General features: G+C 51.2%; 1 protein-coding gene across 1 annotated transcript in view; it reads right to left on the bottom strand.

The window, feature by feature from the left end:
- The window catches only part of ZNF516 (zinc finger protein 516), a 53,926-nt gene extending 31,343 nt beyond the window's left edge, over positions 1–22,583 (bottom strand). Inside the window, exon 1 of the mRNA XM_052660504.1 lies at positions 20,855–22,583. Coding sequence (XP_052516464.1) covers positions 20,855–22,583 — 1,729 coding nt within the window. The remainder of the gene's footprint in view (positions 1–20,854) is intronic.
- Between the last annotated feature and the right edge of the window lie 3,163 nt (positions 22,584–25,746).

Below are 25,746 nucleotides of genomic sequence, written 5' to 3'. Positions count from 1 at the left end.
CTGACTCATTTGAGAAGACCCTGATGCTGGGAAAGATTGAAGGCAGGAGAAGGGGACAACAGAGGATAAGATGGTTGGATGGCATCACCGACTCGATGGACATGAGTTTCGGCAAACTCCGGGAGTTAGTGATGGACAGGGAGGGCTGGCATGCTGCAGTCTGTGGGGTCACAGAGCCTAACACGACTCGGTGACTGAACAGCAAAGGCTGAGAAGCACGACACAGACTGGTGAGGGCAGGCAGGGGCAGAGGACTCCGGGCAGGCTAGGGGCATCCATGGGGGCAGCCGGGACAGCCTCTCATGCCCTTCGCCTTCCACACTGTCAAGGCCATGGTGTCCTAGTGGCGGTGCTACTCACAGCTGAGTTGAAACCACAGTGAAGCATCATCCCCCCGCTGCAGACAACCTCAGCCATAAAGCCTCTGTGTTTCCACGACGGGTCCCACATCAGTCTGTGAGTCACCCACGTGGTGCACGAGAAGCACGTGTCCTGACTGCTGCCTCATCACCAGGCTTCCGGCGGACAGAGGCTGTCTCACCCGCGGCTCGGAATTTCGCCTGCATCCAGCAATGGCCAAGCAGGGACCTGGTCCCCGCCGACCAGCCAGCAGGGCGCCGGCTCGGACAGGTCATCCAGTATGAGTCGGCCACAGAAGCGGCGTGCCCGCATCAGTAGCAGGCTGGCTCCTGCCACAGAACGCCCGTGACCTCTGACCAGCCTCTCCTTCAGGCGGGCATCCCAGCCACTGCCCATCAAGGTCATGGTCACTGTGAGGAAGCAGCCCCTGACCAGCAGCCCCAGGTACCTCCTGCCTGCTTCTGCTCCAGAGGCCCTAGTGAATCTGATTCTTTTTCAACAGCACAGCAGTTAAAAGGCGCTTTCCTGTCTCACCAAGGCCTCCCCTTTCCAGGCCACCCCTTCGAGGTTATGCTGACTTATCGGCACAGATGAGGATTTCTGAGCTTTTGCTGAAACTTTCTTGTTGACACAAGAGATGTCCAAATTCCCAGGTGTTAGTAACACTCTCTTTTTCACCACCAGCAGCGGGTCCCACCTGAATCCACCAGCAATCCTAAAACAGACAGTGTGGCTTTCTCAAAGACGTGGAGCCCTGAGTGTGCGGTAGAGACGGCAGCCCAGAACAATTCAGGGAAAACTTTCCATAACAGGCCTGCTCACTTCATCTCCTCCGCACAGGTGTGTACTGTATAAAGATTCTATTTTTGTAGATCAAGGATACTGGAGCAGAACTCTGATGACCAAATTTAATGACAAAAAATTTCATTATCAGAATTAATTAAAATGCATAACCAAAATTAATAAAATTCTATTTCTTAACCTTGCCCTCAAAAGACTACAGAAAATGCTACCACTGGCACAACTAATTTGTCAAGTGAAATTAAAAAGAAAAAAACTCTAAGAAGATATATGCTCAGTCGCTCAGTTGTGTCCACCTCTTTGCGACCCCATGGACTGTAGCCCACCAGGCTCCTCAGTCCACGGGATTTCCTAGGCAAGAATACTGCAGTGGGTTGCCACTTCCTACATCAGCTAAGAAGATAATTTTGAAGTTAACAGTATTTTGAGGGGAAAAAAAGCAGGCATCTGAATATCTCCTGAAGAGAAATCATTTTTCTGGTAGGGATAACATCATTCACGTACCAAAGTGAATTATACCCAATATGACACCAAAAACACCCCATAAGGCCAGGCTCCGGGAGGCCTTTTAACATCAGTGCCCAGGACCCTGCATCAGCCGACCTCCACCAGCCTCCCTGAAATGGAGACTCTGGAGGCTGAAGGAAGGTGCCTCTCACACAGCCCCACAGCCCCACTGATGCCCAGGTCCCCGTGGTGGCTCAGACGGCAAGCAATCTGCCTGCAGTTCAGGAGACCCAGGTTCGATCCCTGGGTCAGGACAATCCCCTGGAGAAGGGGCCCACTCCAGTATTCTTGCCTGGAGGATCCCATGGACAGAGGAGCCTGACGGGCTACAGTCCATGGGGTCACGAGTGGTGCAAAGAGTCAGACAGGACTAAGCGACCAGCAGGCTCACTCTCCCGTATCGGACGCCTGGGCGGGTCTGGAGCAAGGCGGCTGGGGCTGGCCCAGCAGGTGAGGCTGCGGGGCTGCGAGGCGCTCCTATATGCTTTGCTCCGTCATAAAACTAAAAGCTGATTTTACTCTCTCAACTAATCAGGCCCCTACACCCCCCACGGCATCCCCCCACAGAAACCAATTTTATGCGAAGACAGAAAATGTTTTCTTAATCTAACCCGTTTCTGGCATCGGTTAAGTGTCACTGCATAAAACTAAAACCGAAGCAAGTCTTTAAAGAATGATGTAACACTAGTGACCAAGTAGAAGTCTTTACAACACCCGTGAATGAAAATGCTCCAACACAGTTTTTTGGTATCTGAGTGAACATCTGTCTATTTAAAAGGTTCCGTAAATATTTTCTGAAATTGATACACTATTTAAACAGCTTGTATAACTACCAAGTAGCTCAAGGAATTTTATGTAACCTTTTTTTAAAAAAATTAAACATCTGAAACAAAAAGATGCTTTGGAGAAACTGATGCCACCAAAGCCACCCGATCCTTTGCCCTCACTCTGAACAAATTCAGTTTACAACAGTACTTCTGCCAGAGCCCGAAAGACTTATATATACATGTACACATGTACACTGCTAAGTACTTGAGTAAACTACGTCATTTATTACTGTTTGGCTTTCAGCATTACTCACTGATGGCTCAAAATCCCACTCTGGGAAAAAACCTTATTTCTTCTGAAACGGGCATTTTCCTTTTCTTCATGAATAGCCCATGAGCACGCACTTAAGTAAGATTTCATTGAAAAAAATAATCTTATGCAAAGCTGGCACACCAGCTATGACCTTCGTCATTCAAGGAGTTTCTTTTAAAAGTCCGAATCCCTTGAGTTTAATGTGAGGCTTTAGGAGTCAGCTGATGAGAGGCCCGACTTCGGGCAGGGTACCCACTGCAGCCAGCGGGATGGGGGCGGGGGGGGCAGGCAGACGCCCAACAGCCTTCCTGGGGCTGGTGACTCTCAAAGCTTGACATCTGAGCCACAAGGTATTACATATTCCAACCTATTCAGAATTGTCAGTCCAAGCTTCCTTTTTATTTTAGGTTTTCTTAAGACTATCACCAACCCACAAAAGGCCACTCCATTAGCACTGAAGCTTGTTAAAGCATTCTTCATCTTGCCAAACTGGCTTAGAATCATTTAACCATGAGAAAGGCAAAACAAGCCAGAAAATTCTAGCTTTGTTCCTGAATGACGGTCATAATTTTGTTCATGACGGGCCACAAGAAGGATGATATCAACAGGCACCTACCATTCCTGTTCCCACTAAACAGAGCGAGTCTGGCTTTGAACCCTTTATTGGGTTCATATACATGTTAGCAAAGGAGTAAACACACTGTTAGCAGCCTTCCCGATACCTGGAGGCCCGTCACTAACTGACCGGAGCAGAGCGAGCTGCGCCTGCCACGATCCTCCCACACTAGACGTACAGATGGAAAGACCGACTTCCCACACCACCCGCTGAACCACTGCGTCTGAGAGGGAAGGCCAGGCTCCCAGGAAAGACAAGCAAAACCCAGGGACGAAAACCACACAGCGCTGAGCCATTTGAAGAAAGCCACGATCGCTTCATCAGCCCCGCTGCAGGAGGCCAGCTCCGCAGGGAGAAGGCTCCCCTGGGCGTCACACGCCACACAAGCCGCACGGCCCTCCCTCTTCCAGCGGAGCCGGGGAGCTCCCTGAGCCCAACAGCAGGCCTCTCCAGGAGGCGTTAGTGGTGAGGAGCCTGCCTGCCAGTGCAGGAGACACAAGAGACGCGGGTTCCGTTCCTGGGTCACGAAGATCCCCTGGAGCAGGGCCTGGAACCCAGTATTCTTGCCTGGAGAATCCCATGGACAGAGGAGCCTGGCAGGCGATGGTCCATGGGGTGGCAGAGGGTTGGATGTGACTCAGCACGCGCTAGACACGGAACCTCCACCATGGACACCATGGCTGCCAGATCCGTAGGGAGGAAAACTTGGCAGAGTCTTCATCATTGGCAAGAAAATATGTTTGACGATACACAATTCCCCCCACCTTAAACACTGCCTCCATCTCAACCTGATGCTAGAGAAAGGAACAAGAGCTCCGCTTCTCCGTTCTCCCTCCTGCAGATCAACCTCCAGTTTCAGCCGCTGCTAATCAGCAAGCACAGAGGAGAGAAGGAGAGGCAGGGAAGTCTGGCCGCTCTCATCTTCGGCCAGCGTGGCCCCAAAGACCTCCATAAATAACCTGGAGAACAAAGGGTCAGGGCAGCCTGGGGTACTGAGAAATAAACAGATTTTCACAGTGCTTCCCAGCTTGTGACCATTTGAGGACTGCTGTAAAGTTCTGAAATGAAACTTGGCAAAGGGTCTCCGTGCGATGCCTTTGAACTCCGAGTGCTTCCATGCTGCAACTTACCCAGTGGTTCATCTGGTCCCTGCCTCCCAACTTCAAAGGACAGGCTCGCCCTGTCCCCAGCAAGGGCAGAGACCTACACGCACAGCTTCAGCCTTAAATGTTTTACTCCACCATCCTCTCTGCTCTTTCAAAATTGTATTAACCCGTGAAAACGTGGATATCAGAGCTATCAGGGACAACTCCAAGAATTTTGAACCTTCAAAATCTGAACACTTTTCTGCCTTCACCTAGCGTGGAAACATTCAGGGCTTTCTGTCTTTACCAAGGAGATGTGTGAGCAATGCATCCATCTACCTAACACACACTTTGTTAAAGTATTTAAATAAATGCATAATCCACAGACAGCTTTGGTGGCGCAGTGGTAAAGAATTCGCCTGCCAAGGCAGGAAATGCAAGAGTTGTGGGTTCGATCCCTGGTTCAGGAAGATCCCTTAGGGAAGGAAATCACAACCCACTCTAGTATTCATGCCTGGAGGATTCCACGGACAGAGGAGCCTGGCAGGTTACAGTCCATGGGATCGCAAAGTGTCAGGCACAACTGAGCACACACACACCCCCTATCCTATTAAGGAATCCTTGGTTAAAAACCTGTTATCTCAGAATTTACAACTGACACTTTCCTGCAATTTAAAGTCAAAAAGTAATAAAACTTAGAGGGATTTTTTAATCCCTTTTTGGATGTAATTAATGATATTAACTTGGTAGCTTTCAATTAGAGAAAATACTGCACTGAAAGTTTTATGATTTCTTAAAAAAAAAAAAAATGCACAGCTCCTTGGAGAGTCCCCTGGACGGCAAGGAGATCAACCCAGCCAATCCTAAAGGAAACCAACCCTGAAGCTGAAGTCCCAATATTTTAGCCACCTGATGCAAAGAGCCAACTCACTGCAAAAGACTCTGACGCTGGGAAAGGTTGAAGGCAAGAGGAGGGGCAACAGAGGATGAGATGGTTGGATGGCATCACCGACTCAATGGACATGAGTTTGAGCAAGCTCCAGGAGTTGGTGATGGACAGGGAAGCCTGGCGTGCTGCAGCGCATGGGGTCACAGAGTCAGACACTTCACAGTTCTCTGATTTAGCTTACAGTTAAAAAAAAAAAAAAAGAAGGAGAGACACTGTGCCACAGACTCCGTCTTTCAAAGGTGAAAGGAGCTTCTGAAGACGTTTCTGCAGAGCTGGGTCAGCAGGTGGAACTGGCACTCAAGCCGCCATGGGTCTTCCTGCTTCGCACGTGCGTCAAGCTGTGTAACTGGCCATTTGGAGGCAGAGCTTCTTTTATTTAATATTAATATAGATTAAGGCACCAGACAACCAATGATCATTATTTCCATTTTAAATAAAATTATGGCCACTCAAGCAATTTAACGTAAAAACCAGCCAAATTCAGCCGAGTCGCTGTACATGCAAATAAGGCCGACGTGGTCTTTGGTGGCTGACCAGAACTCAGGAAGTCAGAGCTGCTGGCTGCGGACGTGGAGGATCTGCCCTAAGGCGAGGCTAAGGTGACAGGTTGCAGGCAGCGCTGTCCCTGTACCCACGTGTGTGCCCCCCACAGGGCTGCAGGTCCAGGCACAGGGCTCAGGACTCCTCCGGCAAGAGCCGAGGGTGAAGCACACGTCTCCCCGCCGCCCTGCCCCACGGCTCAGGCGGTGAAGAACCCGCCTGCAATGCAGGAGACCCAGGTCCAATCCCCGGGTCGGGAAGATCCCCTGGAGGAAGAAACGGCCACTCTCTCCAGTACTCTTGCCTGGAGAATCCCATGGACAGAGCAGCCTGGCGGGCTACAGTCCGTGGGGTGGCCAAGAGTTGCACACGACTGAGTGGCTGACACTCACTTTTCTCCCCCGCTCAGTTCCCAGGGCCCCACAGTGGATACAGGTGGACGGTGGGGATCAGACACAAGCAGGCTGTCCCTGAGACCATGAGGCTGGGGACGCACATTCTGGAAGCCAAGGGACCATAAATGCAGTCACTGCAATGGCAATCGCGGACGGTCTCCACCTGAAAGGGTAAGTAAGAGGCGGTCCTAAGGCTATAGGAGACGCGCCACCGTGTTTACGGGGAGAGAGGACAGGAGACACCACGCACTAGATGGAAAGGAGTCGTGGCCCATACAGGCTCGCGCACACAAACCCCAGCACGGAGGTTGAGGAGGACGAGCAGGGCGATCCCGGAGAGGCGGGAAAGGAGGGGGGTCTTCCCAGTCCCGCCAAGGAAAGGACAAGAGAAACAGTTTAAATGACAGGCAGTGAAGGAGAGAAGGAATTCCAGATTATAAAACAGGACAAAATGGAAAAATGAAACTGTCCAGCATTAATTCTCCTCTGCACAAACCTTTAAGATACACAAAGAAAATCTATGTTTGTGATTGGCTGGTTGAGTTGTAGCTAATGAAAGAAGCCAACAGGTCCTCTCAGAACCACTTGTAATCCTACAACGAAAAGTTGCATCACGTTGCCGCCTGGCGTCGGCATGGACACCCTGTGCTGAGCGCGTCTGGAGGCTTCCACTTGTGAGCTCAGAGGTGCCGGGAGTCTGTCGGGCAGCAGGCAGCCCCTCCCGGAAGGTCGGCAATCACCGGAGTCCACGCAGGGCTTCGCTACGTCTTTCCAAGGGAAGGGTCCTCAGGAGGAAGACAACGCCCCCCTCCTTTACAGGTGGGAAAGAGAGGTCGCAGAGGTCCAGCCTGTGGCCCTGCAGCTCTTGGGGAGAGGCCCGCGCAGACCAGGCCTCGCTGCGCATTCCCACGGGCGCTTCCTGACGTGCCTGGCAGGATCTCGCCTCCAATGCCAAGTGAGCAACAAGACGGGACGGGACCTCGATGGCAGGAGATGATGCTCACCTCCAAATCCCACTCAGGTGGAGTCAGGACCTTCACTGACTCACGACGGCCTCACTTCAAGGTGACACCAGATTCCAGAACCCTCTATTTCAATTACACATCAGTCTTGCAAAATGAACTCAGGAGCTCTCTGCACAGTCAGAAATCAGAGGGAAGAGGTCAGAGGGAAGGGAGGCGCCCACCGCTTCTAGAGGTTGTCCATCTGCACTGTGGATGCTATGGTGGGGGCATCAGAAATTCTCCAAGGGTTCAAACCAGGGACGCGGGAGTCCCAAGCCAACAGTGATCAGCCAGATTTTCTCCACCCATATTTAGAGAATATTTTTTTTAACCAAAACTGAACGAGGATAGATCACTCATAGGCAAAATGAATTCAGAATCAGAATAAATACACCCAGTAAATAAACCAAATTTCATATGCTGCTTTGGGGGATGGTCTTGAGTCCTGGGTCATTATTGACTATTTCTGTGCAAATAACAGGCTGCAGATCACAGACTGAGATTATAGGACCCTGTCTCTACATCTGGGCAGCCCAGGTCTAGAGTATGGTCTGAAGGATTCCTGGGGCTCTTTTTTTTTTTTATTGGAAGCTAATTACTTTACAATATTGTAGTGGTTTTGTCATACATTGATATGAATCCGCCATGGGTGTACACGTGTCCCCCATCCCGAACCCCCCTCCCCATCCCATCCCTCAGGGTCATCCCAGCTGTCATACGATCCTATACACGTTTCAATGCTATTCTCTCAAGTCATCCCACCCCTGCCTTCTCCCGCACAGTCCAAAAGTCTGTTTTCTATATCTGTGTCTCTTTTGCTGTCTTGCATACAAGGTCATCGTTACCATCTTTCTAAATCCCATATACACGTGTTAATATACTGTACTGGTGTTTTTCTTTCTGACTCACTTCACTCTGCAAAACAGGCTCCAGTTTCATTCACCTGATTAGAACTGATTCAGATGCGCTCTTCTTAATGGCCGAGCACTGTTCTACTGTGTACATGCCCCACAGCTTTCTTAGAGTATGGTCTGCAGGATTCCTGAGCTCTTTTTATTTTGAATTAAGGAGAGGGGCCCTCGCATGTAGGGTAAGTTTCAGCAGTTCAGGCTAGATGGAGCCTTTTAGTAATCAAGCTACCAGATTCTTGGGGGTGTCTACCAGGGTCCCACAGAGTTAGGGCAAAGCTGTGACCCCAGTACTACATACATCGTGGATAACTGACACCCCACTGTGGGACAGCACGAACCTGTGAGACAGCAGCAAACCCCACCTACCAAATTCCAAACGAAGCAGAACTTTCCTCTGATGACTGACACCCACGCTACAGCAGCCACCCCTGGGGCAGCATTATTCTCTAGGACGGATTTCAGAAAGAGCCAGTCACAGCGGCTGCACGCTATACAGGACACTCAAATGTGTCACGCGGCCCTGACTCCACGAAGTGCATGGAACATTTTCTGTGTTAGAAAACGCTAGGATTTTTTTCATCCATCAAACAGAATAAATGCAATTTTCATTTTCTCCTAAATCTCTTTCTCCACCAGCACTGTTCTGACCCTCAATGCAGGTAATGCACGTGTTCCAAGTATCGATACCTGTAAACCAGAGAGCAAGGAGTCTCCACTAGACAGCCATCCCCTTTTATTCCTCAGCTAATTATCATCCCAACATTCACAGCATGAGGTCACCAGCATCTCCATACAGTAGTGAACAGAGCTACTGAACAGGTCTCAGTCAGCCAACAAGCAGGTCAGGAAACAAGACCAGGCATTTCCTGGGTGTCCTGAAATAACCACCTGCCAGGAGATTCACCCAGAGACACACACCAGGGAACGCACGGGGGAGCCAGGTAATCTGAACTGCAGACCAAAGACAAGTCACTTTTAGCCTATGTCTCAGATGCTATATGGGACATACTTACACTAAAAAAGGCTATTCGATGTTTATGTGAAATTTACCAGGCATCCTGTATTTTTTATGTACTGAACCTCTAACATGTTTTCAGCTAAACAAATATATTATTTACATGAATGACTTCAAAGGAAGCACTGTATGAATCAGACGCTCAGTCCAAAAAAAAAAAAAAAAAGTGTCTATAGTGATATAAACGCCAGCATCACGTCATGAAGAAAATTACTTTTCATCTATATGCGGTATCATTCGTTCACTGAGAAGAGGGAATGTACTCATGGGAGACAGAGCAGAAGCCGGTATTACCTTCAGGGGACCCAAACCACAGGGCGGCATTTAACCAATGACCAGTCTCTACCAGACGGGCCTCTCAGAGCCTCGGTGGCTCCAAGGGCCCTCCTGTGCAGGTGAGGCGGTGGGGCTGGACTCAGGGGACCTTGGCCCCTCCCCGCCTCATCTGGGGGCAGAGGAGCTGGGGGTGAGCAGTTCTACGGCAAAAAGACCCGCTTTGGGGGACCCTGCTGCTGCTGCTAAGTCGCTTCGGTCATGTCCAACTCTGTGCAACCCCATAGAAGGCAGCCCACCAGGCTCCCCCATCCCTGGGATTTTCCAGGCAAGAACCCTAGAGTGGGTTGCCATTCCCTTCTCCAATGCATGAAAGTGAGAAGTGAAAGGAACCCTAACCTTGCCCTTAAAGGAGATCACCCCTGAATATTCACTGGACGGACTGATGCTGAAACTGAAGCTCCAGCACTTCGCCCACCTGATGTGAAGAGCTGACTCACTGGAAAAGCCCCTGACGCTGGGAAAGAGTGAAGGCAAAAGGAGAAGGGGACAGCAGAGGATGAGATGGTTGGATGGCATCACCGACTTGATGGACATGAATTTGAGAGACTGGAGGAGATAATGAAGGACGCGGAAGCCTGGTGTGCTGCAGTCCATGGGGCCGCAAAGAGTCAGACACAACTGAGCCTCTGAACAGAAAACCTTTCCCTGGACGGCCCTGCCCCGCACCGAGGGCATCAGAGGGAGCGGAGAAGTGGCACATTCCCCTGCAGCCAGGGTGGAGGGCCGGGAGCCGGCAGGGGGGGTGCCCAGGACTTCGGGAATGACAAGAGCAGGGCTGCAGCGATCTGTTCCGGGCACACTGGCTGCAGCCTGTCCCTGGCCTCGGGTCACAGAGAGACAACAGGCACGGGAGGCTCTGCGGCTGGACGGACCGTCACCCAAGCCCCCCGTGCCCCAACACGGTGCCTCGCAGTGCACCCTGGGCGCTGGGTGTGACTTGGTGTCCTGTCCCCTCCCTTTGCCCTCGGATAGAAAAGGGGCCAAAGGGAGGGCAAAGGGGCTGAGCAGGATGGGGGGAGACGGTGACCGGTGGGCAGCAGGGTGGGCGAGGCTGCTGCTGGACCCCTGGCTGGAGGGAAGACCAGCCCCTCCCCCACCTTCCCCGCACCTGCTCTGGGAGGCATCCTCGCGTGCTGAGGTTCCAAAACCTACAAGCTTCTAAAACAGCTCCCCCCAACACACCAGACCTTCAAACTCAGAGAAAAGGATCTTGAACTCAAGGACGAAAAACCCAAGGAACTCTGATCCAGAATGGGAAAGAAATCTGGATATTTAAAACGGATCCAAGAACCCGGCATCCACCCGGTGCTTTCCAGCTCGGGAGGGAGCTCTGGGGGCAGCTTTCTCTCTTCCCTACTAACGTGCAGGCCCGGGGCCCTTTCGTGATCAGTAGCAAGAACCTGTTTCTAAGTGGTGAGCAGGCTGTCACCATGGAAACTGCAGAGACTCTTTCTCCCATTTGTGTTGCACACCACCTGTCCAGAACTTTGTGTTCAGAGTTCACAAAATCCCCAAGTCAGGACTGTGCAACCCCTTTCTCTGCAGCTGGAATTCAGGAACTCTGTCAGCCACCTCCGGTGACACCCCGAACTGCACTGTGCGGCCATTAACAACGCTTCTCTATCAGCCAAGGAGCTTTACAAGAAAAAGAGCTGTTAAAGGTTTAATGCCCGTTTTTAACCTCATGGCCCTACCCTACCAAATTTCACCATTAAAAAAAAAAAAAAAAAACAGCCCCAAATTCTACTTCTTAAAGACAAAAACTTTTGTTTGATCCACTACTGTGCGTTTCAAGTCCAACGCCAGAATAACCTGTGTAAATCATATCTCACGAATGCTGCAGAAATCTGTTTTTTAAAAGCCAAGAACATCACAGACAAGCTTTGAAGGAAAGCAATTATAGCATCCAGAAGTCAGACTGGAAACCTGACCACCATTCCCATGTCCAAAATGGCATTCTCCAGCGGTCCAGCCCATCAGTGAACTGCCCATTCATCTGCAGGACAACCTAACCGCAGGATTCTGGGGAGGAAGCCACGGCTCCCAGCAGGCTTTGGACGTTAGGGCCAGGCACACACACCATCTTCTCCAGCATGGTCAACCCGTCATCAGAGGGTCCCACTGGGCTACCCTTTTAGATGGTATATTTCAGTAACCAATTAGACTGAAAAATGAAAAGTGCAGTGAGAGTAAAACTGGAACTCAGTTTATCCACAGGGCTGAAAGTCCGGAGTTCGCAAAAAGAGCGTCAGTAACACTCAAGTCTGGTACATTGTTAGGAGAACATACTTGGCAGCTAGCAGTTAGCCTCAATGTCTTCCTCACATGTGAAGACACTGCTCTCGGATTAACGGCTGCCTTTGTAAACAAAGCCGAAGAAGAGGCATGCTTTGAGTGGACATGAGTACACTGACCGCACACACAGGTCCTGGTAAAATTCCAGTAAAGAAAGTCTGACCTTCTAACCTTCAATCCAGAGAAGACTACCCCTAGCTTTTTCAATTCTAGTAGAATACAGATCTGAAACTACAGTCTGTTTTAATACGCAAAGTATGCAAACCGTGCATGCAAATACTGGGTCATATCAGGAGCCTGCAAAGGTTTCACAAAAACCAGTCTTGGATTAGGACCTGCGCACAGAAAATTAAGAAATTTAAAAAAAAAAAACTGAACCAAAGTTATGGATGAAATTTTAAAAACCTGTGCCAGAGACATGTACACAACATACTTATCAAACAAAACCTAAATACTTGACTAAAGAGAATCTCAGATATAAATGATTCACTGCCCACGATGAACACACAGACCAAGTATGATACGAATCAAATAGCACCCTCGGTACGGAGCTGGCTGGGCGAGAGCGTGCCTCGGAAGGACAGTACATCCTGAAAGAAGGGGTTGCCTGGGCTCCAGGTGGGTCTGCTTCTGAGGTCACAGGTGAGGACCGTGAACCTCGGACTCCCAGTGGGCTTGGCCACGGTGGAAGCAGAAAAGGACCGCTCTTCTCAGCAGCAAAGACCCCAGGGCCAGGGGCAAAGGCACCGGGTCCTTGCAGCCTCTCACCATGTGCACCCTGACGATCCCCCCCAGAAAGACAGGTGTCAGTGGAGTGACATGTGCCTAGGAAGCTGGGACACCCGAGCTCACCAGGCGTGACCCCACTTCCGCAGCCCAGGGTCATCCTCCTGCAGAACTGCCCGGGACATGCCCTGCCGACCAGCAAAATCAGTTGGTTCAGAAGCAAAATCAGTTCAATCCAACTCTTCCCACAGAAGGCCACATCTCAGGGGTCTGGGGTGACAGACCCAAACTCAGCTGTTTCTCCTACAGGGGGTAACGGGCTTCCCCGGCGGCTCAGGAGTAAAGAATCCGCCTGCAGTGCAGCAGATGCAGGCGACATCCGTTCAATCGCTGGGTCAGGAAGATCCCCTAGAGGAGGGCATGGCAACACACTCCAGCATTCCTGCCTGGGAAACCCCGCGGATGGAGGAGCCTGGCGGGCTCCAGTCCACAGGGTCACAGAGTCGGACACGCTCAAAGTGACCGAGCATGTACGCATGCACACAGAGGGGCGACATCTACAAAGAGGGGGCTCACACGTCACGTCAAGTCAAAGCTCCTGTCTGAACCGGAGGAGACCGGGCTCCTCTTCGTGACGTGTGGACCACAGGGGAGGAGCCGAAAATCAACGCCAGCAGCACCACAGCGCACAGGGGAAGCCACAGCCAGCAGGACGGCGGGAGATGACGGACTCGGAAACGCAGAGACAGGAGGGACTGAACAGGGGCCGCATCAAATAAGCCTCTATGGACACAGGGCATGCATTTTTTATTGGTATCCAGGAACATCATTAATTTCTCCTCCAGAGAACACCCACTCCATGTTGCCCACGAGCAGCCTCCTGGAGAGGATGGAGCTGGTGCCCACCCCAGCGAGGGCCGGAGAGGACTGCAGAGCTCAGCAGAGCTGCCTCCGCTCCATCTTGGCTGCCTTCGGGGCCGGTGGCCGTGGAGACTGTGGATCTGGAGCCCCGGGCGGGGCCTGAACTTCAGTGCGTGTTTCTAGGACTGTGTGTTTAGGACCACAGGCTTCTGCCCCTCAAGCAACAAGCCGAAACAGACACCCTCTCCCAGGCTGGGAGTCGGATCCTGTGGACGTCGGTTCTGGTTCTAACTCTGGCACCAACAAGAGTCGTGTGAACAGGACGCCAAGCAGAGCCGGGCGGAGCCGGGCACCGCAGGGATCATGGCAGGAACAACCCCGCAGGTGGGGTCCTGGCCCCCCATGTGCAGCCCAGAAAGCCGGACCCTCAAGTGGCTGAGGGGTGAAGACACACCGCTACTGCACGCAGAAGAACTGCAGCCTGGAGTCCTGAAGACGCTGGGCAAGCCACAAGGATCCCCCCGTGCCTTGGTTTCCTCTCTGTTAAAACGGGACAGACCACTATCCCCCAGTTCCCTCCAGCTCTAAATTCTATGCTTCTGTCTTGTGTGAAGGGCTTCCCAGGTGGTGCTAGTGATAAAGAATCCATCTTTCAATGCAGGAGTCGTAAGAAACAGGGATTTGACCCTTGGGTCAGGAAGATCCCCTGGAGAGGGAAATGGCAACCCACACCAGTATTCTTGCCTGGAAAATCCCATACACAGAAGAGCCTGGAGGGCTACAGTCCCCAGGGTTGCACAGAGCTGGACACGACTAAAGCGATCTGGCAGAGCACAGCACATCTTGTGTGAAAGACAGAAATGGAGACAGAGACAGACAACAAAGAAGCATTTGGATCCTGCTAAGAAGCCACAGTGTTTGCACGGCGTCCGCTTCACAGCCCAAGGACCATGCATCCCACGTGTGTGTCTCAGCGTCAAGAGAAAAGCTCAGAGCATCATCTCCAGAGTCTGATGTGTTTCACAGCGTAATTCGTTCGTTCTGGAAGGTCAGAGGACACAGCATGGTGATCAAGCAAATATGAGCACACACGCCATGCACAGATGATCAGTGTTTGAAGAATCAGAATAGAATAAAACACACTTCTGAGGCTCTATTCCCATCGCAACTGACACTTGCTGTGATAATTCCGAGGCCTACCAGGGGGCTGCAGGGCCGGTGAATAATTGCCGGTGTCTCCGTGCGTTGCTCCTGGTTGCTAAGATGCTGACTAAACCACAGGGCATTCTGTGGTCGGTTGTCAAGTGCATCTGGGTATTTTTCTTAAAGAACTTCAGTGCGTCTTTCTACTGAATAAGGATTTGATAGGAGGGTTTACAACTCTCGCTTTACTCCCACCTAAGTAAATTCCTTGGTGTTTCGTCCAGTAGGAGAGACTAAGGGGGGTGGTCGCCCTCGCATCTAGCTCAGAGGCATCCGCCTGCGTTCGCAGCCCCTCCTTGTGGTCTGGGATCAGCCTGCTCTCCCTTCCTCCCTCAGCCGTCCCGAGTCTCTCCCGTCGGGCCCCCACCTCGAGGCTGCGCCCAGCGCTTGCGGGCATGGGGCAGGGAGCACCCCTGCCCGGGGCCCGGCCCAGGGCCAGCATCGCGGCCGGGCACTTCTGCAGCAGCCGACCAACCCGCAGGTGCAGTTATCAAGTTCCCATCATCCAAGGTGCCCAGGCTGCCAGGGATGGGAAACGGCCCGGCGCGCCGGCGGGAGTCGTGGCCGAGGGGAGCCGGCCTCTTGGTCTCACTCGGACCCATCCCACGGGCTCCCGTTTAACAGGGTCCCAGGACCATGAGGACTGCCACCGCCCGGGGTCCCAGGTTCACTCCTGCCCCAGCCAGGGGCCCAGGGAGTGGGGGTTCGTCTCAGGCACACGACTGTTCTTGGATGCGCCTGCCACCCCACAGTTGGTGGTGGTGGTTTAGTCACTCGGTCGTGTCCGACTCTCATGACCCTCCAGGCAAGAACACTGGAATGGGTTGCCATTTCCTTCTCCAGGGGATCTTCCCGACCCAGGGATTGAACCCGGGTCTCTCCACTGCAGGCAGATTCTTTACCCGCTGAGTGACGCAAGCCAGTTGCACACACCCTGCTTCCCATCCTCCACTCTATCTATGGTCTCTCCTCCTTGCCCCCAGCCCCTTTCCTGGGTGTCATTTTTGGCTTCTTGAGTCGGGGAGGCACTGATGAAGCCTTGCGTTAGGACAGAAGTCCTTCCCGGTCACTGAGCATCAGAGATGGGAACCAGGCAGGTCTGCAAGCGGGGCCCAGCTCCCTGGCTCAGAACACACCTCGACATGGATCCGGACAGGACCCTGGGAAGCATCCATGCCCACAGCCCCTCCTGCTCTGTCAAAGTAAACGCCGCTGCTGCTAAGTCACTTCAGTTGCGTCCGACTCTGTGTGACCCCACAGACGGCAGCCCACCAGGCTCCCCCGTCCCTGGGATTCTCGCCAGCAGGCCCAGCTGCCGGTAAACACCTCTCCCTCACCCACCCCACACTCCACCCTGGGACTGCTGTCCTCTAGAGTCCCCCCAAATCCCGGCACAATGGGAGGACACGTAGCAATGCTTCCTCTCTAAACTGCTCTAATGACTAGCCACGCTCTATGGGAAAAAAAGAGGGGACTAGCCGGTTAACCCTTCTGGAAGCTGGGTGAGCACGGCCTGGCTGGCCTCACCCACCCACACACTGATGTGGACGAGCAGTCGGGCTCAGAGCACGTGCTCCACCAACATCTTACAACCAAAACACTGTGGTCCTTCTTGTAGTTACAACAGGGAAGAGATGAGCTGTAACGTCTGAAAGTGTTAGACTGGAGGAAGCCAACGAAGAAATATCAGAAAATGGAGGCTTTCTGAAACAAGTAACTTCTTCTTTCTAAAGGTCTTTTCTTCCCTTGACTGTACTTTTTAATCCTGAAACCTCTCTCCTTAATTCTTCCAACTACATATAATACTGTGGCACTTGCTCACAGAACTTTCCATTCTATGAAAGTTGAGTCAGTTAGAAACAGTCAAATATTTGCAATTTCATTATCTGCAATTTCAAAACTTGGGGTTTTACTATCTATTACGTTATGGCCATCATCCAAAGATACAGAAAGAGGCTGGGCTCAGTGGATTATGGATTTGATGTGATAGAAGAAGTCAGAATAACAGAAGATAGTCAAAACCAAGGATATATTGTCTAACACAGGGACAGTCATTACTTTGTAATAACTTTAAATGCAATATACCTATAAAAATACTGAATCACTATGTCATACACTTGAAACTAACATAATATTGTAAAGCCATTATACTTCAACAACAGCAACAACAACAAAAATACCTGGGGTAATCAATCACCTAAGTGTTAGCAGAAACGGTATGGAGATACCCAGTGGGAATGGGTTTTGCATCAAGTCAGGGCCCCCAGCATGAGGCCAGGCTTCCCCCAAGGGCACCATGTCTTAGAGGACAGTGAGCTCACGAAGAGAGTCCTTCAAGACACACTCAGGAGGGCTTCCATCACTCCTAAGTCACCCCAGCACTCTCGTGATTTCAATTCTTTTTCCTAGCTGCACCACGAGGCATGTGGGATCTTAGTTCCCCAACCAGGGATGGAACCGGCGCCTCCACCAGTGAAAGTGCCGGGTTTTAACCACTGGACTGTCAAGGAAGTCACCTACTCCAATGCTTTCTGAGAAGAATTCCTCTTTGGCCTGTTCACCTGTCCACAGTGATGACTTGTGAGCACCCTAACTCTACTCTGTGGTTGAAAATATGAATTTTTCTAATTTCAATTTTATGCCCTTTCAAGGCTCCTCTTCCCTAATTAAAAGGACTAATTTTTGTGAACTCCAGAAGTGTACTTGCCATCGGTGCCAAGTCACTTTCTCAATGGAGACTTAAATCCAGCTCACTAACACATTTTAAATTACTGAGTTTTATTCACAACTTTGCTCTTAGACTATTTTAAGTCCTTAATGAGGGCTGCAGTGACTCAGTCTTACGTGGAAATAGAGGTAATGACAATCAGAGCTTTCCAAAGCAGGAGGCGGCAACACTCAACAAAGAATGTTTCACGAAAAAAAAGAAGTTTCTTTCAATTAATCTGATCAAGCAAACTGTCTCCAGACTCAGAAGCAGCGCTCAAACCTACTCCTGGATGTCAAAACTCTTTGGAGGAAATTATGGCATGATGGGATTTACTGGAAAGGTCACAAAAATCTGAATTCTGATGTCAACTCTGCCACCACAGTTGAACTCAGGTTCATGAGAACCAGTCTGATCTTTCTATGACTCAATTCCTATGTGTTTCCTCTCATAATTTTAACCAGTCATCCCACCCAGGTTCTATGAGAATTGAAAGTCATTTCAATGTTTGAAGATCTAAGTCATCTTTCGGTGATAAGAAAGGCAAGTATTTTCCAAAGGTGAATGCATTTTTTAAACAAAAAAAAAGGTTCACTGCAGATCAAAATAGAGGATTCAAAGCACCCATTTGCTTTTCCAAAGTATTAATGGTTGTCTCCAAGTTCTCGCCAATCCCTGCCAATGAAACTGTTTTGTGAGTCTTAAATCCATATAACACTCCTCTCTCCATAAGGGGCATCAGAGATCTAATGACAGCTAAAGACACTTGCTCCTTGGAAGAAAAGCTATGACAAACCTAGGCAGTGTATTAAAAAGCAGAAACATAACTTTCTCAACAAAGGTCCATATAGTCAAAGCTATGGTTTTTCCAGTAGTCATGTACAGCTATGAGAGTTCAACCATAAAGAGGCCTGAGCGCCGAAGAACGGATGCTTTCGAACTATGGTGCTGGAGAAGACACTTTAGAGTCCCTTGGACAACAAGGAGATCAAACCAGTCAATCCTAAAGGAAATCAACCCTGAATATTCACTGGAAGGAATGATGCTGAAGCTCAAACTCCAATACTTCCGCCACCTGATGCAAAGAACTGACTCACTGGCAAAAGCTATCTGATGCTGGGAAAGATTGAGGGCAGGAGTAGAAGGAGGTAACAGAGGATGAGATGGTGGGATGGCATCACCAACCTAGGAAATAGTGAAGGACAGGGAAGCCTGGTGTGCTGCAGTCCATGGGGTTGCAAAGAGTCAGACATGACTGAGCAACTGAACAACAAGAATATTAAAGGCCTGCTATGATATAAAATTGGTATCTTTAGGAGTAAAGATACTGTCCTTGGGGGCTCCAAAAAATGACCTGTGCAGACCTACAATGTTCAACATTTTACACCATTGTCATAACATAAAATTTTCTAGTCTCTCAACAAGCTATAATATTCTGTTGTCAACTTGCAAAATTCACTACTGTATACAATCTTTCTATGGAATCATCAGAGGCACCAAATTTCTCAAAAAGTAGATTACATATAGAGAAAACATATAATCTCATTAAGAAGTAAATGATAATCTCTAAAATTTAACGAACCTGAGGGGAAAAACAGAGTAAATTTCAATTTACAGTGAATGTAATTTGATCTTTCCCACATCTTGACTTTAAAGGCACTGCTGAATTTGCTTATTACTAGGCATCTCACATCTATCATAAGAGATGAGGTGAAGGACAGCTTTTCCAAATATTAAAAATATTCGTCTTCAAAGTTATAAAAAATTATTACCAGCTTAGCATTTTATCCAAATGTGCTCCAAAAAGTAGACAAAGTGTTACTGGTATGTGACCAGTAAAATCTATAGTTGTCAACATATTTAAAAAGGAAAAACAAAAACTAGTCCTCAAACATGCCACCCAGGGTCACAGTTGGGTTCCCCAGGTCATACATGGCCAACTGCTGTTAGAATCCAGACGATCTCCCAGAATGCAAAGTACAGTTTCAGAGAAAGGAATATTATCTTGCTTCCTCCCACGGGTGAATGACTAAGAAATGAAATGCAAAATATGAGATGATGCATAATGTGCTATTTTTCATTAATGGGCATGTACATGTGTGCAGATTCAGTAGAGACTGCCCTGCAGGATCAGAGAAGCTTTTTACTACACTTCTACTGACTTTGCATATACCTGAGTGTACCAGACGCTCATACAATACATTGTCTAGACCTGTAATAATTAAACTCTGTTCAAGAGAACTAGCTTCATTTTCAGTACGGGGAAAATGACAAACACTCGTGTTGTTTTAAAGAGTTGCACAGGGGCGGTTTTCCTCACTACGGAATACAAAAAGCTGAGCTGAAGCACTGGGATTTCCATCATCGCCAATCTTTCCCTAAAAGTAACATCCAGTCAAATCAATTTTCAGGGAGAAAGGAAAACATTCCTGGCTATGGGGAGAAAGTTACAAGCTTGGAACTGAAACATCACCTCCATTTAAAGGAATTACCCAAGACAAAAATTAATGAAGAAAATACCAAAATGTATAAAATTTGTTAAAAAATAGAACATGATGGGAATAAAGTTGGCCAAGCATCTTTAAATATTTACATAGCTGCAACTGGGAAAGTAATCTGGTTCCAATTAGCCACCTCTAAACCCAAAGGGTTACTGGAATCCGAGGAGATTAATTATAACTGCACACAATATGAAGGTCCTCTTTCACTCAGCTGTCCGGTGCAAGGAGAGAAGCAGAGGAAAGGGTGTGTGCCCCAGCTGATGGTGAGAAGAGAAGGGCACACCTCGGAGGGGCTCCATCACCCGGTCTTTGCTTAGAAATATCTGATGCTCCAAAGAGACCACGACCTCAACAGCTAGGGTTGATTTATGCAAACAGTATAGGTAGTCAGCAAACAGGAGCCTCAAGTGGAGCTGACAGGGGCCTGGGTCTGCACCCACCAGCCCATGCTCCAAGTACACATTGGGTACAGACTCTCTGAGTGCAGAGGCACCTGAGTCAGGACTACCCGAGCCTGGAACACCTGGGAAAAGTCAGCAAGTGCAGGGTTACCTGGGGGTAGGGCCACCAAAGGATGAGGCTACCTGAGCACCAAGGATGCTGGGCCACCTGGGGGCAGGGCTACCTGAGCCTTAACCGCCTGGGCATTAATGATGCCTGAGCCATAGGGCAGCAGCCTACTGGATCTGGACTTCCCCAGCTCAACGGTACCTAAGCACAGGGCCATCCACGTCCAAGATAACCTGAGTGAGCCTGCATCACCTGAGCGTGAGAACCCGGGCAAAGGTTTCCTGGACGCGGGCCACTTGGATATGCGGCGACCCAGCTACAGGGCTACCTGAGCCCAAACCACCTGGACGTGAGATACCCGGGCAAGGGCAACCCGGATGCAGGGCTACTGGGACCTGGGCCACCCGAGTCCACCCTACCCGCTCCTGGACCACCCGGGCGCACGGGCTCACCTGCTACGGGATGGGCCGGGGCCTCCTCTCCGCTCTCATCAGCAGCCTCATCAGCGAGGCCCGAGCCCGGGGAGTCGGCGGCGGCGCAGCCTGACCCGGGGCTGCTGGGCTGCGAGGCCGAGTCGCCCTCGCTGAGGGAGCCGCAGCGGGTGCGCGGCGCACGGTCCCCTGGGCCGTCCCGCTCTCGGTCGCGGCGCGCACGGCGGTGCACCCGCGAGTGCAGCACCATCTGGTGGTACGTGCGGAAGATCTTGCCGCACTCGAAGCACTCGGACGACTTGCCGTGGCCGGCGGGGACGGCGGCGCGGCGGCTGGGGCGCGCGGCAGGCCGGGGATCTGGGGGCCCGGGTGCGGGGTCCCCGGGTGCGCCCACCCTCTTGCGCGGGGGGCCCTGTGCACCCGGCTCAGGCTCGCGCTTGCGCTTCTCCTGGCTCACCAGGATGAACTCGCGTCGCTCCTTGTCGAAGGCCACGTCCCCGGCCAGCGCCTCGTCCCACGCCGCGTACTTGAGGTACTCGGCCGGCTCGGCCACCTTGCCCCGGGTGGCCAGCTGCCAGGCCTGGTAGCTGTTGACCGGGTCCAGCTCGGCCACGCGCCGCCCAGTCTGCCCGCGGGCTGGCGTGCCGGCCGCCGGGCGCAGGTTCAGGCACTGAAGGAAGAGCTGCTGGGAATCTGCAGGGCCAGTCGCTGAGCCCTCCCCAACGGCGGCCCGTGGTTGGCCGGCCTCCACCCGGCGGTGGATGGCGTTGTGCGCGTTCAAGCTGTCCAGGTTCGTAAACAGGTTCCCACACTTAGTGCAGACTTCGTAGAGGCTCAGGCCGGCCACGATCACCTCTTCCTGCACCACGTCGTTGATGGTGGCCACGGGCTCCAGCTCGCTCCGGGGCCTGTTTTTGCTCCCCGCCTTCGGGCCATGCGCCTTCATGTGGTTTTTCAGGAACCACGGCTCCTTGAATCTCCGGCCGCAGATGTGGCAGCCGTGGTCGAAGGAGCCCCTGTGCTTCTTCATGTGCGCCTTCAGGAACCAGGTCTGGCTGAAGGCCTGGCCGCACACCTCGCAGGGGAACTCGCCGGGCGGCAGCTCTGGCTTGCCGTTTTCGGCGAAGGCGTCTCCGCGAGGCCCCTGCGCCGCGATGTGATCCTTCTCGACGTGACTGAGCAGGGCCTCCTCACGCAGGGTGGCGTAGCTGCACAGGCGGCACGTGAAGGGCTTGTGCGCCTGCTGCACGTGCTGCGCCAGGTCCTTCTTGCGCTCGAACCTGCTCTTGCAGAAGGCGCACTGCCCCGCCGCCGCACCCTCCGCCTCCTTCCGCGTGCTGCGCAGCAGGATCTTGCCGGTGTCCGCCTGCGTGGCGCCGTTCAGGATGCGGTTGCAGGCCGACGTGCTCTTGGTGGGGCTGGTGCAGCCGCCAAGCCCCTCGGACACGCGCGTCTCGGCCGCCTCAGGCTCGCGGCCCTGGGTGAGCGTGCCTGCGCGGTGCCCGCGGATGTGGATCTTGAGGTTGCCCTTCTGCGCGGCGCGGTGGTCGCAATAGGGGCACTTGTAGGGCTTCTCGCCCGTGTGCTTGCGCATGTGCTGGGACAGTGAGCTCTGGAAGGGGAAGGTCTTGCCGCAGATACAGCAGCTGTAGCTCAGCGCCCTGTCCCCGTCCGCCTCGGGGCTCCGGCTGGCCCTGGGCGGGCTGCGGCCCCCTCTCAGCTCCGCCTCGGCCTCCCGGGAGCGCTCCATTTCGACGGCCGCGGCGGGCACAGCTCCTGGTCACGCGGGCCTGCCTGCCTGAGGGCGCCTTATCTCTCCATGTTCAGGCGAGAAGATGGTTCCCGCTGCCCCACTGCAGAGGTGCGCCTGCCCCGCGGGCGGGCGTGTCCTACCTGGAGAGCATGGCGCTGGCGGCAAGCACCTGGAACAGAAAAGACACAAAGGCCTTAGGAACCAGGCTTCCCGCGAGAACAGCGGCCCCATAACATCCGCGGATATATAACGTCTACACGTTGCTCGTTCAGAATCCCATTCCCGGCCTATTTACAGAAAAGCATCCGTCAAAGTTTAAACTGACCAACAAGCAGCTGCTTTCCTTTAAAAGATCAGTCACTAAACAATTAATGTCTGGTAATAACCGAGTGCTAAATCATTAAAATAAATCATTGTAGTTGACTGCGTGCTAAAGTCATTTATCGTCATAGATATCCGTCCATGCGTGCGTGTGTGCGTGGGTGCTAAGTCGCTTCAGTAGTGGCGGACTCTTTGCTACTCCCGGACTGTACCCCGCCAGGCTCCTCTGTCCACGGGTCTCTCCAGACAAGAATACTGCAGTGGGTTGCTGTGCCCTCCTCCAGGGGATCTTCCCCATCCAAGGATGGAGCCCACATCTCTCATATCTCCTACACTGGCAGGCAAGTTCTTTACCACTAGCACCACCTGGGAAGCCCCAAGGTGGTCCATTAAGGCTGTTAAATATCAGAACCTCCAATTCATGAGAATTAAACATCTGAAACCCAGCCACGAAAACAAGACTCATGGAACAAGAAAAACTCAGCTGATTAGGGATCATAAAAAGCAACCTATGAATGCACCTGGAAATTAAATGAAAATTTCGAGGAGTAAGAATTGTTCCAATCTCCAAACAGTCCTTCTGTAGCCAGTGTTCCTTCCTTCTCTGCTCCTCCCTGCAGTTTGGGGCCACAGAAAGTGAAATGCTCTCAGAGTCAAGAGGCTGCTCTGGGGATTCTGCACAGAGACCCCAACCCTGCAGTTCCGGTGTGGGCAGAGCTGACCCCAGAGCTGACTCCAGTTTCCAGGGCGTGAATTTTTCAGGAGATGGCCTTCCCATCTAGGCATGCCCTCACCTGTCAGGTGCTGAGAATCGGGAAAGGACATCAGGAAGCCCCCTGCAAAGCACTCAGACCCCCGGGCACAGGCTGAGCGAACGGTCACAGACAGTGAGACACCTGCCCACTGGGGCCTCGCTTCTACTACCAGGAGCCTCCAAGCTGGCCACAGAGCAAAGAGGACCAACTGTAAGCGCAGCCCCATCCACTCCAGCACAGGCAGGAGAGCCAGCCAGTACCCAGGCTCACCTGGGTCCAAAGGATGCAGCTGGACTGTCCTCCTTTCCATAGGGGGGCGGGGAGGCAATGCTGCCACCTTTGCTGCCAGAGAAATCCACATTTTGTTTCCTAACTACAGCTTTGATGTTTAGTTTCTGATTCCCCAACACCCCCGACCCCCAGCCAAAGACTAGATGCTTCCACTCTAAAAACCCAATGCTAGAGAATATACTTTTCATTTCTTATCTGGGCTTCCTGAAAAACTAGCTTAAAAGATTCATGCGAAAGGTAGCAGGGTCCTGCAATTTACAGGAAAAGTCTTAAGCAGAGTGTTCATGGCGCCCATCAACCAGCACAATAAGCTCTTCTTTCTCTTTTGTTTTCCACTTCTCTGCCCATCCCCATCATTCAACACTAAGCTCTGCTGTCGATCCCTCTGAGAATGACCCGGGATATCTTTTTAAAGAACTTAAAAATATTTGGAGGGGGAAAATGGAAAAATGAAAAAAACACCATGAGGGTAATGACCACTTAAGCTCAGAACACCATTATCGTTAAGGAAATCATAATGTTAACAAAACTGGCTCCACCACTAAGTGACCCCCTTTCTGAAGCCCACGGTTGACTCACAAAGTTTCTTGCAAACGTTTAAAGAAAGAGTCAAAATGGAATTTCCCACAACTGGCTTTCCTTTGTCAGTGGCCCAATCAACAATCTTCACGATCGTTCTTTTTAGCTGCAAGCAAAAATCGATGCTTAAGACGGGTCATCACTTCTTTTCCCCAAAAGAAAAGAATGGTGTTGACAGAACTTTCAATGTAAAAATGCACATGGCCAGCAGCCCCAGTTAGAAGATTTAGGAGGACCTTATTGGCCCCATATACCATAGCACTGGGCTTCCCAGGTGGCACTAATGGGAAGGAACCTGCCTGCCAATGCAGGGGACGTAAGAGACTCAGGTTTGATCCCTGCGTCGGGAAGCTCCCCTGGAGAAGGAAATGGCAGCCCACTCCAGTATTCTTGCCTGGAGAATCTCATGGACAGAGGAGCCTGGCAGGCTGTAGTCTATGGGATCACAAAGAGTCAGACACCACTGAGCGACTGAACCATCCCCAGCCTCCGTGAGCCTGAGGGTTTCAGATGGTTTCTCAGCCCTGGTTGGGGTCTCTGGTAGTGAGCAGTCCTCCTCCAAACACCACCCTGTGAGAAAAGGTTTCAGTAAATGCATCCAAGTACTAAACAGCCGCAATTGCACTCTCTCAGGCAAACGCACGCCACGTGCAACTTGGTGCTTCAACTTTTCCTAAAACACATTAACCTAAAATAACTAGCCTTACAAAGCGTGTCAATAAATGTGAGCTTTTTACTCAGACCTTCCGTACTTCTAATAACACAAACGTTAGGAAGCAAGAGGGCAGAGAAAATGCATGTTACGTGTGTTTTAGCTGACACACGACCTGTGTACATACACACATGAAGCACAGCCCCATCGGAGTCACATTTTACCCATAAAGAACCACTTTTGTTGTTGTATTGCAAAGTTTTTCCAAGGCTGTAATTGGGAACTTGCCAGACAAGCCTGTAATTTAATTGTTTAGGCATGAAAATGGCTTGCTGATTAGGGTTTTAAAATAGATTTCCAGTGCATCATTCCGTGTACGTGGGTGTGTGTGTGTGTTTCTCAAAGGAATGTAACAAACAGTTTGAAGCTACTTTTTAAAAATACTTTATGTAAGTTTCTTTTTGAAAAGGTTAGGCAATTTTATATTCATATAAGTATTTATATTTATATACTCCTATATTATTTTATGGGCTTCCCAAGTGGCTCAGTGGTAAAGAATCCA

This window comes from Budorcas taxicolor, chromosome 22, assembly GCF_023091745.1.
Source record: "Budorcas taxicolor isolate Tak-1 chromosome 22, Takin1.1, whole genome shotgun sequence".
Lineage (NCBI taxonomy): Eukaryota > Metazoa > Chordata > Mammalia > Artiodactyla > Bovidae > Budorcas > Budorcas taxicolor.
The sequence above is the reverse complement of the archived record's forward strand: the minus strand, read 5'-3'. Positions and strand labels throughout refer to the sequence as shown.